The 18,144-nt window shown below is 47.5% G+C and overlaps 1 protein-coding gene across 1 annotated transcript in view; it reads right to left on the reverse strand.

The window, feature by feature from the left end:
* Nucleotides 1–896: 896 nt before the first annotated feature.
* Nucleotides 897–18,144, reverse strand: part of ATP6V1B1 (ATPase H+ transporting V1 subunit B1) — a 22,928-nt gene continuing 5,680 nt past the window's right edge. Inside the window, exons 3-14 of the mRNA XM_019647607.1 lie at nucleotides 9,263–9,361; nucleotides 8,982–9,075; nucleotides 8,351–8,428; nucleotides 7,287–7,426; nucleotides 6,250–6,351; nucleotides 5,523–5,620; nucleotides 4,334–4,457; nucleotides 4,013–4,163; nucleotides 3,684–3,766; nucleotides 2,794–2,898; nucleotides 2,465–2,594; nucleotides 897–2,271 (exon numbers count right to left, since the gene is read on the reverse strand). Coding sequence (XP_019503152.1) covers nucleotides 2,108–2,271; nucleotides 2,465–2,594; nucleotides 2,794–2,898; nucleotides 3,684–3,766; nucleotides 4,013–4,163; nucleotides 4,334–4,457; nucleotides 5,523–5,620; nucleotides 6,250–6,351; nucleotides 7,287–7,426; nucleotides 8,351–8,428; nucleotides 8,982–9,075; nucleotides 9,263–9,361 — 1,368 coding nt within the window. The 3' untranslated portion in view covers nucleotides 897–2,107. The remainder of the gene's footprint in view (nucleotides 2,272–2,464; nucleotides 2,595–2,793; nucleotides 2,899–3,683; nucleotides 3,767–4,012; nucleotides 4,164–4,333; nucleotides 4,458–5,522; nucleotides 5,621–6,249; nucleotides 6,352–7,286; nucleotides 7,427–8,350; nucleotides 8,429–8,981; nucleotides 9,076–9,262; nucleotides 9,362–18,144) is intronic.

The following is an 18,144-nucleotide window of genomic DNA, read 5'->3' on the forward strand; positions in this document are numbered from 1 at the left end:
TTAAATAGATGTTTGCTAAGTGGAAATGGTGTTCTAATTTGACTCTGATTACCAGCAAGGGTTCAACCATTAATTAATCAGTAATTTTTTTCTCTTCTGGGAGTTATCTATTTATTCACATTGTTCTTTGAGGGTCTTAATGTGTCTTTTACTGATTTGTAAAACGTAATAACATAGTAACCCTTTCTACATTTTTGTTGTCAATATTTTTCTGTTTGCTTTTTAACTTTTTACAATATACAGCAGCCAAGCAGTCAGTGTTGCTTGAATCAGTGTTGACTGTTATTGAATAATCCACATTCTCACCCCTTCTCAATTAAAAATGGGCAAAGAACCTGAATAGACATTTCTCCAAAAGAAGATATATACATGGCCAATAATGACATGAAAAGAGGCTCAATATTAATCACTACGATGGCTATAATAAAAAAGACAGATAAGCGTTGTCGAGGATGTGGAGAAATTGGAACCCTCATATACTACAGGTGGGAATGGAAAATGTAGTCACTTTGGAAGTGGATTTGCAGTCTGGCAGTTCCTCAAAGGCTACACATAAAGTCATCACCTGACGCCCAGTCATTTTGTTCCGAGGTATATATATCCAACAGAAATGAAAACATATGCCCCCACAAAAACATGTACATGAGTGTTCATAGCAGCATTATTCATAATAGCCCAAAAGTGGAAGCAACCACATGTCCCTAAAGTGATAAGTGGATAAACAAAAGGTATATTCATGTTGTGGAATATTATTTGGCAATAAAAAGAAATGAAGTACTGATATGTGCTACAACATGGATGAACCTTGAAAATATTATGGTAAGTGAAAGACGCCAGACACAAAAGGCCACATACTGTATGATCCCATTTATATGAAATGTTCAGAATAGACAAAGCTATAGAGATTGAAAGTAGATTAATGGTTGCCCAGGGCTGGGGAAGGGGCAGACGAGGGATTTGAGGGGTGATGGCTAACAGTGCAGGGTTTCTTTTTGAAAATGTTTTAAAAATTGATTGTGGTGATGGTTGCACAGCTCTGAATATACAAAGTTGTTGAGTTGTACAATTATAATTAGGTAAATTTATGGTATGTTAGTTATATAGCAATAAAACTTATTAAATAAAAACAACTCTATGCCTTGTGGATACCCAAAAGCTTTCCCCCAAATGGCTGTGAAGTGTCATGGGGACTTTTATTCTTAGGGCCTTCTTTGGTGTCAGCACTTGATCCAAGAATTCTGGCTGGTTTCACAACACATTGACCCAGAAATGGAACTCAGCCCTTTGTTGAAGTTCCATCCTCTAGACCAGCCCTGACTCTTAGGAAGAATTCATGGCCTCATTGTAGATGGGGCAGAGGAGACAGGACGGATGACATTGAAGGACAGGTAGCTTTCAAAGCAACATCCAGTATCCTGGTGTTTAGGATGCTCTTCACCCATTTTTTAACTGGGAGGGTTTCTCCCTCAGCCTTTCACACCACCTCCATGTCCCCAGGCTCTCTCCCCAGCAACTCCCCTCCCTTCCTCTCTGGAGCATACCAAATTCCTCCCTAGCATCTCTCAGAGCTGGTTAGAGTCAGACACATCTTTTATAGCCGCGATTGTCCTTTCCATGGCCCCTGAGCTCATGTTCCACCCAAGAAATTTATCAAGATATTTGACAAAGACAAATAACTCCCAAAGAGGAATTCTATTGTCAGCTGTTAAGACACTAATGTGGCTTTTTTTTTAAAGTGGAGACAATAGTTTAATGAACTTCATGTACCCATCACCCCCAGCTTTAACAATGATCAAAGTTTTGTAATCTTGTTTCCACATAAGATGAACGTCTTCATCTCAGTTACTTCTTATTTGGGAAGCTTTTAAAATAGAAATACAAATGCTCCTATAAGAACAAGACATAGAATACAGGCTTAACAATCTGTTCTTTCCCAGGGAGAGGAATGGAGCGCGGGGGGGCCCTCCATATCCAGCTGGGGCTGAGGGTGGGCGCAGAAGTGGTAGGTTCAGATGTGTGGGACCATGGAGGATGGAGAGGGGTGCGTAGACGGGTGCCGAAGGCAGGGGTCCCAGGACCACGCTTCCAGGCCAGGCTGCAGGCGGTGCTAGAACACAGTGTCAATCGCGGTGTCCTGCGACGCCCCCTCGCGGGAGTAGAACTCATCGATCACACTCTGCGGGATGCGCTTCAGCATCTCCTTGGGGAAGATGCGTAAGAGCTTCCAGCCCAGGTCCAGCGACTCAAACACTGAGCGGTTCTCGTAGGGGCCTAGGGACAGAGCAGGAGTGTCAAGGGTGTGTGTGTGTGTGTGTGTGTGTGTGTGTGTGTGTGTGTGTGTGTGTGTGTGTGTGTGTGTGTGTGTGTGTGTGTGTGTGTGTGTGTGTGTGTGTGCATGTGTGTGTGTGTGTGTGTGTGTGTCGGGTAAAGGGGTTACTGCCTGAACAACCCCAAAGCGCCTCACCTTGGTTAATGAAATTCTTCTCAAACTTCTGCAGGAATTCCAGGTAAAGTAGGTCCTCCGAAGTGAGCGCCTCCTCCCCCACCACGGCCTTCATGGCCTGCACGTCCTTCCCGATGGCATAGCAGGCATACTGGGGAAGGGGCAGAGGGGGTGGGTGGTCACCACAGGCCTATCACCTGAACCCGATGACCCTTAATCTGGCTGTGCTGGGAGGCCCAGTTTTGGAGAAGGGGTTTTTCCAGGAGAAAAACCTGTGGTCCTGTTAGGGCTCAGACCTCTCGCATCTGAAACCAGCTTCCTCACCAGCCCATAGGCCTGCTGCTTCTTACCAGCTGGTTGGAGACATCTCCATGGTCCTTTCTGGTCATGCCCTCCCCAATGGCAGATTTCATGAGCCGCGACAGGGAAGGGAGCACGTTGATGGGAGGGTAGATCTGCGGAAGCAGAAAGGATGGCGGAAGGCGGGGTCTAAACTTTTCTTCCCACCCTGCTTCTCGCCCCTCCCCCACGGCTCTCATGGTCCTCATCCTACAGAGAAGCGGGTTACGCCCACCCACCTTTATCGCCCATAAATTCTAGGGCTTGGGTGTGCAGGTGTCTACATGTGTGCTCCCAGACAGGAGAGTGGAGTGGGGAGATGACATGCCATTAGTTAATGACAGGCTCGCTATTTCAAAACTTTTGATCAGACAAAACCAGGTTGAAGCTTAATGGCTACAAAGAAAGAGCCTTCCAAGCAAAGAGGGAAAAGTCATAGGGGTTGCCTTTAACCCCAGATGAGACAGACACCTTTTCTAACCCGTTCCCATGTTATTCACCATCTACTTGTGTCAGTTACCCATTGTTTCCTGTTCACCAAAGCAAATTACCAGAAAGGGAAGAGAGATGGTAATTCTTTAGTATCTACTATCTGTTAGATGTTTCCTGTATGCCAACTTATTTTATCCTCCAAAACGCAACTGTGTGATAAGTATTATTATTGCTCATTTTATAGAAGAAGAAACCTAGGATCAGAGAGATGAAATTATTTTCTCAAGGTCCCGTAACCAGGTAGGCTGGATTCTACCCAGATCTGCCTTCTGTCTGTGAACCACACAGTCTGCCAGGGGGGTTTATCTCCTGTTTGGGGTTAGCCTTGCCTAGCCCCTCCTAATTCATGGAGAGATGAACCACAGGGGGTGGTGGAGAGAGCAGAAAGTGGGTGGGGAGGGGACAGCACCTGTCTGTTATGAAGCTGTCTGTCCACGTAGATCTGTCCCTCTGTGATGAAGCCCGTCAGGTCTGGGATGGGGTGGGTGATATCTACAAGGAAACGCACTGGCCTCAGTGTCGTTGGGGCCCAGGTTTCCACCTACTCAGGGTCATCGGGGTTCTTTTCCCCTCATGGAAGTGATAGGAATGGATGGGGGCAAGGAAAGGGCAGTGTCGACCCTGAAGGAGGAATAGCGTTACTGCACATCTATGCAAAGAAGCGCCGGCCCTTTACATGTCCGGGTGGGAAGGGAGGGCGGGGGCCTGCGGAAGGCAGTGGGCGGTGAGGAGGCTCACCGTCATTGGGCATAGTGAGGATAGGGATCTGAGTGATGGACCCTCCCCGGCCCGACACGCGGCCCGCTCGCTCGTAGATGGTGGCCAGGTCTGTGTACATGTATCCGGGGAACCCTCGGCGCCCGGGCACCTCCTCTCTGGCAGCTGAGACCTGCAGTATCCGTGGGCATTGGGATAAGAAGCGGGGTGAGAGGCTGAGACGAGGAAGGGTGAGTGGGAAGTTCAGTGACTATGAGAAACAGAGTGGAGGCAGGCCTGGGTGGGCGCGCTCTGGGGTGCAGGGGCTGCGACGAAACTGACACGCTTATCCAGCCACCTCACCTCCCGCAAGGCCTCTGCGTAGGAACTCATGTCAGTCAGTATGACCAGCACATGCTTCTCACACTGGTAGGCGAGGAATTCAGCCGCGGTCAGTGCCAGGCGCGGGGTGATGATCCGCTCAATCCTGGAGATACAGCCAATGGTTAGAGAGCCTGGAGGCCCAGGCCTGTGCTCCATTTAGCCCCAGTGCTGAGGGGAAAGCTGGGACTGTGCATAGCAGCAGAGGCGTGGATACCATGAACCCCCGCTCCCAGCCCCCAGGTCAGGGCTGTGGTTCCTGGGAGTGGGCACTCAGCCAGGTCCAACACTCCCCTGTCCTGTGGTTCAAGGTAGAAAAAAGGGCAGAGGCTGGGGCAGGCGGAGAGTTGGGTGAGAGTGGGACAGCCAGGGCCAGGAGTATCTGATGAGGATGACAGCAGCCCCATCCCCGTGGCCTGAAGGTGGGGGGACTCTGGCAATCAGCAGGAGGCAGGTCAGAGCTTCTGCTCTGGCTTCCTTTTCCTTGGGGTACCGGCCCTTGGGTCAGCTGGAACACTCTCCCTCTGTTTCCTCAGGCGTCTTTCCCTACTGGTCCTCTCACTGCTCCTCAGCACACTTAGCATACACAGTCCATACACATGCCTGTCCTGGCCGCCCCTGTTACTATGAGCACTCCTGAGTCCCTGGCTCTGTGCCTGTGAGTCTCTCCTTTGGTGATGTTGTCACGGCCTCCCAAATTCTGCTACTTAGTTTTTGGAGTATTTTTAGTACCCAGGACAGTTTATTAGAATTGTTTTGTTTTGTTTTTTCCATCCACTTGACCCCCGGATTTAAACTCACATTTTCTAAACTTTTGAAATAGCAGTTTTTCTAACAGGATTTAGGGAAATATCTCTTTAGCGGTGGCTGTGGCAGTGACTCAAGGATGAGGAGCCCTGACTCGGAATGATGGTTCAATGCAGGTTGTGGGAAGAGCAGAGGGACTGCAGGTGACAGGCAGGGCCATGGTCCTGGCTCCTTCTGTCTCTTCATGAGCTATCCCTACCCATTATCAGCCTCGGTTTCCCCACCCGCACAAGGGGTAGTTCTCCCAGCCCTCGCCCATGGCTGTAGTTCTGGGAAACCCCTGAGCCCCACTGGCTACCCTGGGTCTTGGACTAGGACAAGGCCTGCTGCTTGAGGACAGTACAGGCATGAGGGGAGGACTCACGTGGGGTCATTGGCCAAGTTCAGGAAAAGGCAGACATTCCCCATGGTACCATTCTGCTCGAAGTCGGACTTGAAGAACCTGGCTGTCTCCATGTTCACCTGGACACACAACAGGGGGGACTGGAGGCAGGGCCCTGTGACCTGAGAACAGGGACCCAGGCCCCTCCCATCTCTTCTCAGTAAAGCCTGTCCACTGACTAACAGTCACTGTGGGTGAAGGTGCCATGGTCACTGATCCCGAAGCTTGAGAGGGCAGGGCTGGCTTGCTGCCCAGTGCTGGGTAGGGTCTCATCACACCCCCAAAGAGAGGTTCAGACTTCTTCAGGTTGGGCTCTGCTCAGCGCCACCCTGCTCCTCCTTTGGCCAGCTGCTTCCGTGAACTCCCTGTTCCCCTCTTGGGCCCTGTGAGGGCCCCATGGTATCCGTCTCCCAAGGCTTTTTGTCTCCTCAAATTCCCTAGTGTCCCTTCCTCCAGGTCAACCTGCACTCATCGTGTAGCTTCCATGGCCTTTGGGGTGCCTTGAAGGACACACTGCCGTAGTCACCGAGCCCACCGCATCCCTTCAGTCACGTTCTTACCTCTCCCACCAGACAGGCCGCACTCTGACAACTTCTCAAGGAGAAGAATTGTGCCTCCCCCATCAGATCAGGCCGTGCCAGGGGCCAAGGGAAACAAGGCTGCCCACCCACAGCTTCCAGAACTTGCCAATCAGCCCACCCCCTCTTACCCCCATGGCTGCAAAGACGATGGCAAAGTTGTCATCGTGATAATCCAGCACAGCCTTGGGCTTCTTCACCAGCCCAGCCTGGCGGCAGATCTGGGCAGCAATCTGGAGTGCAGGGGGTTAGGAAGAAGGATGACTCACTGAGCGCCATTGCAGGGGATGGGCAGGGCAATTGCCACTCCCGTCTTCCTGCCAGGGCCTTCTGTAGGAGGGATCCACAAAGGCGACAGGGCAGCCCCAGGTCCTACAGCCTTTCTCAGGGAAGGGGCTGCCCTGTGCTGGGACTACCGAAGGGCCAAGGATGCCTGTCATGAAAAGCAGACAGAATAACAGTGCCAAAGAGCAACAGCCTCAACACAGGTTTAGAGCAGCTTGGCCCTTCAGAATCCCTTCACCTCCCCTCAGACTGCTGGGGTTTATCTGTGCACAGAATTGCCCCTAGCCTGCAGTGCATGGAATTACCATAACACAGATTAGGATGCGTGTTATATAGGGTAGGGGGCACTTATGCCATCTGATCACTCACACCATTTTGAGGTGAGCTGGGTTACATCCAGGAGTGGTTGGGTGGGGTCAGGGGTGGGGCATCTAGAAGCCTTGTCACACCAGCAGCTTTGAGAGGAACTGGGCTATTCACTCTTAGTGGAAGGGCGGGGCAAGGAACCTGTACAGGGAGGTCTCAGATGGCTGTAGGGCTGGCATCAGAGGCGTTCACTCAGTGCAGTGAGTAAAGACCATGACGAGGACCAGTGGGTAGCGCTGTCAGCCCAGTTGGGCAGGACTGTCAACACTAGGGCTGCCCAGGGGCTCTCTCATGAGCCAGTGAGTGCTCCACTCCCTCAGGCAGAGGCTTGAAGAGCTGCTTGGGGACAATGAGGTCCTGAGCTGCCAGAGGACAACTGACAGTCTAGCCTGCTGGTCACTCCAGCTGGGCTGGCCCCTGCCTGCTCAGCACAGGAGGCCCTCCTCTGGCCTACGAGCCTTGGCCTCTGCTCTGTCCCTGGCCCACAGATGTGCCGGCAGGATCCTGTAGACCTCACCTCGTTGTGGGGGAGCCCGGCCGCTGAGAAGATAGGGATCTTCTGACCTCGGGCAATGCTGTTCATGACATCGATGGGGGAGATGCCCGTCTGGATCATTTCCTCGGGGTAGATGCGGTCATAGGGGTTGATGGGCTGGCCTGGGAGAGGGCAGTCATGGACCATGCTTGAGGGTTCGGGTCTTCCCTGCCCTCCCCCACCCTGTCTGTGCCTCCAGGGCAGCACTGCTAACAGAATTCTCTGCAATGATGGAAATGGGCTCTAACGCCATCCAATATGGTGGCCTTAGCCACATGTGGCTATTGAGCACATGAAATGTGGTTTTGAAATGAAATTTGATTTCACTGCAATGAACGTGTATGTAAAGAGCCACATGCCCAGTGCCCCCGTGGACAGCGTTGCTCTGGAGCATTAGAAGCGACAGGGCGGGAGCTCAGGCTGAGGCCCCATTGTCGGAACCAGGGACTTCCTTAAGACCTAGAGGTGCTGTGCAGGTTTGGAGGACCTGAGGGTGACTCGGAGCCCTCCCATCTGAGCAAGTATGTGTTCTGTGCTCTACCTCCAACTTGCTGTGTGGCCTTGAGTTAGCCGTGAACCTCGCTGGGCCTCCATCACATCTTTGGTAAACTGACATGATGGGGTTGGAGGACTCAGGATGGCCTCCCATGGAATGGGGTGAGCTCCTGGGAGGGGCTGTGTCTTCTTGTGCAAACCACCCCAGCCAGCTCTCAGGGGTGGGACAGGGAACTGGAAGGCAGGAGAGTGATGGTCTTGGGGTACACATGGAGCAATGCCACAACTATGATGGCAGCTTACAAGACATGGAGTGCTGATGGCTGTATTTCAGGCTCTGTGGCTCCTGGCCTTTGCTGCTCCCATATCACACCTGATCTGCCGCTGTCTGACCATCCTTGGAGATGTGTCTTAGAAGTGAGCCCTGGCCTATCACCCTGACCTGTGTCTGGCGAACTTCCAAGGGCAAGATGACACAGATGATGACTGGGGGTGGGGGAAGTAGTTGATGGCCGGATCCCTAAAGCCACCCAGAGCCCCTGGTCACTCACCATTGATATCCAGGAAGTCCTCTGCCATGACCACTGGCCCCTTGTCAATGGGTTTGCCGGAACCATTGAAAACTCGACCTTGGGGTGGTCAGGGGGTGTTAGAAGATGCTTAGGGCCGGGCTGCTCACCCCCCACACCACTACCAGCTTCCACCTGCCCCCCACATCCCGAGTGCCCATGTCCCCTTCCCCCTCATCCCTCAGTTACCTCCAGAGAGCTGGCTACAGTGCCTTTCTCCTTGGGGGGGTCTTCCTTCCTCTCCTGGGAACCTTTATAGGCAAGGCCTTGACCGAGGACAACTACTCTAACTGGGTGATTTGGGGGCTAAAAAGAGGGGAGGGCCAGGTATGGCAGATCTTGGGAGAAAATTAGGGAACGTGCAGTCCATTTCAGCCTGACCCCAGATGGATGGCTACCTACTATGCCTTCCTCATTTATTGAACACCTGCTGTATGTCAAGCCCTGAGCTGGGCTGGGGGTCAAAGAGAGAAGAGGAGACAACCCCTGGACTCAAAGAGCTCACAAGGGAGGCAGACATGTAAATAGGCAATGACAATGCAGTGTGCTAAGCGCTTGGTCAGAGAAGCAGGCTGGTAGGAGTACCCCACCCTGTCCCACCCTCACTACTCACCCAGCATGTCCTCTGACACTGGAATCCGTAGGATGTCCCCTGTGAATTCGCAGGTGGTCTTTTGGGCATCAATCCCAGAGGTCCCTTCAAAAACCTGTGGGACAAGACGTTAGTGACAAGAATGACGCCCCCCCCCCCTTCTCTCATTTGTGCCCAGCTCTGGGCAAGGTGCTTTCGGGGAAATAGGACATTTCCTGCCTTTGGAGTTTATAAGATAATGTGGGAACTTTGTGGGTTTATTCATTTATTCAACTAGCCAACATCTCATTGACACCACTTACCTGAACAATTGCCTTGGTCCCAGTCACCTCAAGCACTTGCCCACTCCTCTGAGTCCCATCAGGCAGGGTGAAGTTGACGATCTCAGCATATTGGGCAAACTGGCAGAAGGGAGAGCAGCCCAGGTGACAGTGAGACCAGAGGTAAACTCCCTGTCCTCTCCCCACCACTCCTTGATCCGGTCTCAAGTTTCAATCTCCCCTCTTGTGCTCAGACACTCTTAGAAATAAACTTGAGGGGGTAGGAAGTGGGAAATTTGGATCTTTTTGGGGAGGCAGTATACCTGGATGGGTAGGACACTGACTTTAGAATTGGAAGACAGACTAGGGTTAAAACTGAAGCTCTGATGCTTAGATGCTGTGTGACCTTTGGAAGTTACTTAATGTCTCTGAGCTTTTGTTTTCTCATCTTTAAAATAGGGATGATAATAATAATAATAATAATAATAATAATAATAATACCTACTTCACAGGGCTGATGTAAAGAGAAAGTGAGATAATATATGTAAAGTCATTAGCTGGTGTCTGGCACCTTGTAATAGCTCAATAAAATGTAGCAGCTATTATGGTTGTTTAGGTCTCTTGGATGGCACCATTGTTTCCGCCCCTGAGGACTGATGGTGAATACACTGTGCACACTCCAGGTATAAATATCAGGTTCCCAATCTTTGCCCACATCTAGAGGAGGCTACAAGGTTGGCCTGGGAAGCTGGGCTGGCAGAGCAGACCCTCCACACTGACACTGGTCCTCAGCTCTCATCAGACTCAAGAGAGCTCAGTCCTGTACCTTCTTCCAGGGGAAATACTGGAGAAAATGCATAGCATCCTCCAGGCTCCCTCACCTTGCTTCCCAAGCTATTGATTTACTTCAGAGAGTAAGTCATAATCTTAATCCAATAGAAACAAATGGCAAAAAGATGACACCCCTCCCCATGGTGTTTCCAATATTCTGGGAAATCAAAGTACTTGTCTAAATTACCCCTTGGGCGGGCCGGCTAAGAACTGGCTTGGGACGCCAGAGGACCCCAGTTCGGATCCCACATATGAGGGCCAGTGACACTGCCCTCCACAGCTAAGATGCTGAACAACAGCTCAACCTGGAGCTGGGCTGCCGTGAGTCGCCGGCGACGGCGTAGGCTGCAGCCCCTGTGGCAGTGGGTTGCCATGGGCTACCGTGTGTAGCCAGCAGCCAGCGTGAGCGGCCAGCAGCCGCTGTGAGCGGCCGTCCAGAGGCTGGTGACTAATCTGCCTCGCCCGGAAAGAGTGCAATGATGGTGCCAACTTGGGCCAGTGAAACAACGTCCTCCACAACCAGACTGAAGAACAAAACGACAGCAACTTGTCTGTTCCCCTTCCCCCAATTCCCCAGCACTGTTCCCATCCCCCCAATACCCCAATACAAATCTAAAAAAAATAATAATAATAAAAAAAATAAATTACCCCTTGGGCATTAGAGGAAATCAAAACCGGAAGGAAAAATGAAATAAGAAAGAGTGAAAGGGTAGCACTTCATGCCATGACCTATAGAACACATCAAGCTGTACCATGTTTTCTGACTATATTCAACGTAAGATAGAAATCAATAACAGATAGAAAAACTTCATACATTTGGAAATCTAAAAGCATTCTAAATATAGAAGAACATGTAATAATTAGAATACATTTGGTACTAAACAATAATGAAAAACTATATATCAACATATATGTGATGCATGTAGAGCTTTATATTAGAAATGGAAAAAGGCTAGGGAAGCTTAAAAGTATGCAGCTTGAGACATTTTAAGAAGAAGAAAGCTTAAAAGTATGCCTGTATCACCATTGTTACTTAATTTTGATTTGGAAATTTTTGTTTATACAATAAGACAAAAAAGAAATTAAAAAGTATACCAATAAACATAAGTGGAGAATGTTTTATTTTTTTAGAAAAGGTGATGACAGGAGGACACTGTAATCTTCAAAAATGTCAAAGAAAGATTATGGAAAAAAGAGCAGCATTAAAACTCCAAGAAAGAAGAAGATATAATAAAAGAGCAGAAATCATTAATACAGAAAACAAATATGTAATAGAGAAGATCAACAAAGCCAAAATGGTTCTTTGAAAAGCCTAGTAAAATAGACAAGCTCTGGCAACACTGATTAACAACGAGAAAATGCATGAATAAATAATTGTTGGAATAAAAATGTCAAAACTAGCTGTACTAATATTACTAAAAAGATAATGAAAGGAATTATGAACAACTTTATGCCATGTATTTCAGAGCTTAGATGAAATGAATAAAGTCCCAGCAGAACACAACTCAAACCAAAACCAATTAAAAACAAAATAGAAAACCAGAATATTCCTATAATTCTTAACATTTTGGATAAATAGTTTAAAATCTTTCGGGCCGGCCAAATGGCTCAGTTGGTTAAGAGCTCGCTCAAGAGTTTGAGCTCTGAGCAACAGCGGTTCGAGGCCAGCCCGAGCTGAGCAGCCGCTAAGCTGCCAATAGGTAGCAGGATGGCTCAGCTAAAAAAAAAAAAAAAAATCTTTCCACAAAGAAAACACTAGTCTCAGGTAGTTTTACCAGTGAATTCTAACAATAAAGGAACAAATTAGTTTGAAGTTTACTCAAGCTGTTCAAAAGGCTGGAAGAAAAGAATGGTCTTTAAATCATTTTATGAGGCAAGCATAACCTTGATACCAAAATAAGACAATTAAATTATTGGAAACTTATAGGCAATCTCACTCATGAACACAGATGCAAAAAATTCCAAACAAAATTTTAGCAAACCTAATTCAGCAATATATAAAAAACACCAAGCTACATACAAACCAAATAATAAAAGAAAAAAAAATGATGATAAACACACACAACACACAAATAAAAATAATAAAAACGAAGTTGACATTATTCCAGGAATACAAGACTAGCCTAATATTAGAAAAATCTATTTATGTAATTTTCTTATTAGTGGATTAAAGGATTTTAAAAAATCTGTGTGATCATCTCAAAATTTTTCAAAAAAGTTTTAAAAAAGACAATAAGAATTAAAAAACAATAAAAGAAAAACACAAAACAGTGATGATGCAAAGAGACTGTAGTGTTCAAAAATGTCAAAGAAAGGCAATGGAAATGTTCCAGATTTTAGGTGGCTAAACAGACATGATGATTAAATGCAATACCTGACCCTCAGCTAGATCTTATACTGGAGGGGAAAAGAAGCTATAAAAGACTTTATTGGGCCGACTGATAAGTTAAAATATAAATAGTAGATTACATAAACGTGTTGGTGTAAATTTCTGAAGTTGATAACTCTACTATGGTGATGTAAAAGAATATTCTTATTCTTTGTAAATATGCACTAGGATATTCAGGGATAACTTATTATCAAAAGATCTAGAAAAAAATTATGCACACACACATGCACAACACTCAAGGGCAAATGATAGAACAAATGGGATAAAATGTTAACAATTGGGTATATGGTTGTTCCTTGCACTAATTTTATTTTTGCAACTTTTTATAAATTTAAAATTGTTTTGAAATAAAAAGTAAAATTAAAGTATGCCAATAGAAAAAGAGACATAATTCCCTTTACTTGCAGATGATAATATATACATAAAAAAACCAAGAGGCTCTAGTTAAAACAAAACAAAACAAACAAGCAAACAAAAAACAAGAGTAATAAGAGAATTTGGCTGTATACAAGATATATATCTCAATCTGATTTTTTCTGTGCCAGCAATAAATAGAAAGAGGAAATGGAGAAAAACATTCTACCCACAATAGGGCCAAACCTATAAAATATTTGGAAATAAATTTAACAAGAAAGATACAAGAAAATAATAAAATCTTATTGAAGATATAAAACAAGCCCTGAACAAATGAAGAACAATATTAGTTCACAGGGAAAGAAAATAATTGATTGAATAAATGGTGCTAACATAGCTCGGTATCTACTTAGAAGATGTTCACATCAGAAACACAAATACATTCCAGGCATATAAAAATTTTAAATATAAAGCTAAAACAAGCAAACAAAAATCCTACATTTTCTTCTTTCCCTTCTTTCTGAGTAACCCAGTTAAAAGCCAGATAAGAGAGAAGTTTTTAAGCAGACAAGAAACCCAGGAGCCATCAATGAAAATATAGAAATATTTCATTATGTAAACATTTTATTGAAATTTCTATATGGCAAAGACACCATACGTAAATGTGAACAATAAGCAAAAAGCTCCCACAACTCAATCTGTACACCTCGAGGAAGATTTCACAGAGGAGGGAGTGAAATCTAAACAGGTAAAAAGATGCTCAACTCCCCTAGTCATCAGAGAAATGCACACAAAAGCAAGACAGTACAAATTTTCATCTATTTGACACGCAAAATTACAAGAGAGAACATATTCAGGGCTGACAAGAGTGTTGGGAAGGGGGTCCTCTCTTCAAGGTTGGTAGGAATGTGAATTACCCCAACCTTTTGGGATAAGCAACCTTGCCCCAAACTATCAATATCTGTTTGAAAATAAATACACCATTTGGGGGCATCTATCCTATAACAATAAAAGCATGAGTATAAAAAAGATATTATATTGCTGTACTATTTGTAACAGCAAAGCCTGGAAACATACTGAATGTCTATCAATAGTGAAACTATGGGATAAGTCACAGTAAATCCATACTATCGCTTACTACGCTCCTATCAACAAGAATGAGTTAAATGTATCTCTACTTGATATGTTTTAAGAGACTAACACCAATGTAAACCTCTGACACGTGCATATTCGCCCATACACAGCAGGATCTTTACATTGGTTATCTCAATATGTTAAGAGGGGCAGATAGTTCACTTTATGTATCTTTTCTTTGTTTCACTAGTTTCAAAGGAGCATTTTTTTTAATTAAAATGTAATAAAAATTTAGGACATGTTTAAGTACAGTGCAAGTGGTTATTCAGTATCATTCTATCATTATATCCCCTGCTCTTCACAAACTAGTGACTTTAATGGACAGGGAGGTGGGGGTAGAGGGGGATGGCTCAGTTTCCCAGCTGCAGTGTGACCAGCGTGGAGTCCACTCCCCCAGGGCACACCTGCTGGGGTGAAACCTGAGACAGGAGGGCTTGCAGCTCTGACAGTCACTGAGGGAAGCTCTGGCTTGAGCCGCTCCTTGTCCTGTGAAGAGGGTGCCGGGAAGGCGACCTGGTTCTTCTAACCACTCCTCAGATTCTGTGGAGTCGGGGTTCTGGGGGAGAGGGCTCGGCCCCAGAAGAATGCTCTGAGGTCCGCGGATCGGCTAACACCTAGCCGTCTTTGGCTTCACAACCACAAGAGGGAGCCCAAGAGCAAGGATTGCGGGAGTCTGGGAAACAAGTTAACCAGAGTCCTGGCTCCTTTCCCTCTGCCGCTCTCTCTGCCCGGGCTTCCCCATCTGAAACTGCCGCGGGCCTCATTGTCTGCGGAGCTGACGGTGGGCTGCTAACCTCAATAGGAAAATTGCTGGACAAAGCACAGGCCATAGTGGGCCCAAAAGAAATCAGGCAATGCGTCCAATAAAAACCAGGCAGCAGGGTAATAAAAAGCGATCCTTTTTATGTGAGCTTATGTGGGTAAGAGAGGGTGGGAAGAAAAGAGAGTGGAGAGGAGGTGGCGCCCTGTGTGCCCCTGAAAGATGAAATCAGAGAAAATGAACTTTAAGTAGCGGAGCGATTACAGTCAAACATTAAGAAGAACTGTCAGAACCATCACACCCAGGCATGGAGGGTGTGTAGCCTGGGATCCTTTAGACAGAGCCTGCCAGGCTGTGTGTACGCGTGTGTTGGGTATTCCTTTGTGGGGAGGGGTGGTTATAGCCACTTAGAGCAGTGAGCGCAGCAGGGCGGGAGAATTCCAGAGTGCAACAACGAGCTTTTACCCAAAGGAGCCCGGTTTCCCAGCCACAATACTGAGCAAGCCTGATTCGCTCAGCTCTCACTGTTGGTTACTTAAGAGCATCGCAGGGAATGGGGATGGTACAGTGCAACCCATCTCCTCTGCTGAAGATACAACTGAGTTCTCGACCAGCAAGGGGTCAGGCACAGGGGAGCTGCTGTGCACACTCGGAGGACTGGGAAGTTCTAAGCAAGCCTGGCAAGGCTTTGTACCTCGGAAAATCATTTGCAACTGCGGAAACTACCCCCAGAAAAATGCACAAGCGCATGAATACACACCTTCAAAGGCTTACATACAATTTCAAGGCCCTTATTCCCGGGGCTAAGAACCTCTGACCTATACAAAATTCTTCCCCCAAATATTTTTCGGTTTGAGAAGGATGGAAGCAGGAAGCATAATTGTCTGCGTGATTCAATGCGGGCAGAAGGTGGCGCTGTAGAGGAGGAATCGTGGCATTTTGCCCAAGCAACTTTAGAACAGGGAAAGGTAGAGAGATACATAAAGGTGCCTTCTGAACTTATGAGACTATACATTACCGATTCCTTTCCTTCCCTCTGCAAGCCCCGTGTTCTTTGGGTGTCTCCATCACCCAGTTATTCTGTTCTGCAAGAGTTTCAGATGCATCCAGTAATCACAGAGCCATAGGTCTGGGGATCTATCTTCAGTTTCCTAGTCCAGTCCCATTTTACAGTTTAGAAAATGGGTGTCTGCATAGGTTCTGATTCTCCATACAGCACTATGTAAACGGACAGGTATGGTAGGGAGTGTGGTGGAGGTGGGCAAGGGGGCAGAAATTGGCACCATCTGTTTAATCCGGCATTTCTGCATTCCCGGCAGAACCATTGCTAACTATTCTCAAAGGGGAACAATACTAATACATTTATCTGATTGGATCTTCATAATAATCTTATGATCATTTAATAGATGAGGAAACTGGGATTTACAATCCTATATAGAAGGTTCTGACACTTCAGGGAGCATCAGATGGCCTAGAGGGCTTTAAAAGCAGACTTCGGGGTCCCACACCCAGAGTTTCTGATTCTGTCCATCTGGGATGGAGCCCAAGAATCTGTATTTCTAACAAGTTCCCAGGTGTGCTGATGTTGCTGATCTAGAATTGACAGGTAGCTGGCAGACAGGGTGGGATGGAGCTGGGAATAAAATTCAAGAAGCCCGAGTCAGATGCCTGACCCCAGTGCACACACACATAACTATTCCACCACACTTTCCCCCAGAGCGTCCCCAACATTAGTGGGTCAAACAGTAACGTCCACATGAACGTGGAATCTGTTTTCCTGAAATGAGTGGGTCTAATTTCTTTAATATAGTTGGCTCAGGTTTTGACAGGTCCATATTTAGTCATATTAACACTTATTCATTCATTCAGCTTAATTCATCTACTCACCCTTCCTTTGAACAAACTGAGAACCTACAATAATGGGCTGGATGTTTAGTGAAAGTGCAGTGTGGGGCTCTGGGAGCTCAGGATTAATAAAACACCATCCATGTCCAATAGAAGAGCACAGGGGTAAGGGGGTAGGGAGGAGACATGCGGCCAAGTGGTGACCAAATGCCTCGATAGATGCTGCCAACAAGACAGTACACAAAACTAAGAAGAGGGAAAGGCTCCTTGCTAGGGGGGCTAGGAGGGGCTTCCAGAAGGTGAGCTCTCACTTGGTGCTGGAGATGAGTCAGACAGAGGACATGGGGAAAAGGTAGTCAAGGAGGCAGAGGGGAAAGTATGTGCAAAGGCCCTGAGACATCAAGTGGCAGCTGAGCCATGTGTGATTTCCTAAGTGACAAAGGGAGAGTAACGAGACATAAAAGTAGAAAGGTATGTGGAATCCTTATGGAACATAGAGCCTGTGAGATGAGGACACTGGGGAGCCCTAAGTGAGTCTGAGTCGGGGATTGAAGGGGTCACGGCTATATGGCTGCAGGGTGGAGGATGGGAGGGTTCCAAGCCAGGGTCCAGAGGCCATGGCCATAATAATGGTGGGTAGGAGATTGCTGATGGGACATGTGCACTGATGAATTGGTCAGGGAGGAAGGGAGGAGTCAAAGGTGGCAAGGAGTCTCGGTTTCCAGTTTGTTCAGCTGGGGCGTGGGGTGGGGGGATGGGGGTACAACTAGTTAGTGGAGGTGGCAGAACAGCAGAGTGATCTCATACCTTTGCAGAGCTCTTTATGCCTCAAGAATCCCTACCCCAGGACTCAAAATACTGCCAGTGTCTGCCATGGTCCTACGGTCCCCAGGGGACACAAAGTAGCCCGAATCCCATTGTCTTCTGTGAGGTCCACTTCACTTCCCACTCATGCTGCTGGTTCCCAGTCTGGGATATTCCAGAGGCCTTTGAAAGCCTCAAGCTCTGGAGAAAAGTTAGCTGGCAGTGATCTTCCTCCTCTCCCTCCCTTTAAAAGAGCCATGAGAGCAGCAGCTGGGAGAGGCCAGCCTTATGAGAAAGTTAGACACAGCCATTCTACGGGTGGAGAAAGAGGCATGAGAGCCCAGACGTCCCAGCTCACTGGTGGTAGAAGCAGGTCTCCTGAGGCCCAAAGTGGGGCGGGGTGGGGGGGTACATGGAAAAGGCAGGAAGACAGTTGGGGAGGGAGATAGATATGGAGGTAGGTGACAGGGGATTCAAAAGAACAGGGAAGGTGCATGGGGGCCATCTAGGGGTAGGACAATTTACAAGAAATCCTGCAGGGCCGAGTGGCGCGATGGTTAAGAGCTGGCTTGGGATGCCAGAGGGCCCCGGTTTGTATCCCACATATGAGGGCCAGTGACACTACCTTCTACAGCTAAGATGCTGAACAACAGCTCAACCTGGAGCTGGGCTGCCCTGAGTCACCGTAGGCTGCAGCCCCTGTGGCAGTGGGTTGCCATGGGCTACCATGTGTAGCCAGCACTACACAGCCAGCGTGAGCGGCCAGCAGCCGCCGTGAGCGACCGTCCAGAAGCCGGCGACGGATCT

Source organism: Hipposideros armiger, unplaced genomic scaffold (genome assembly GCF_001890085.2).
Source record: "Hipposideros armiger isolate ML-2016 unplaced genomic scaffold, ASM189008v1 scaffold_114, whole genome shotgun sequence".
Classification (NCBI taxonomy): domain Eukaryota; kingdom Metazoa; phylum Chordata; class Mammalia; order Chiroptera; family Hipposideridae; genus Hipposideros; species Hipposideros armiger.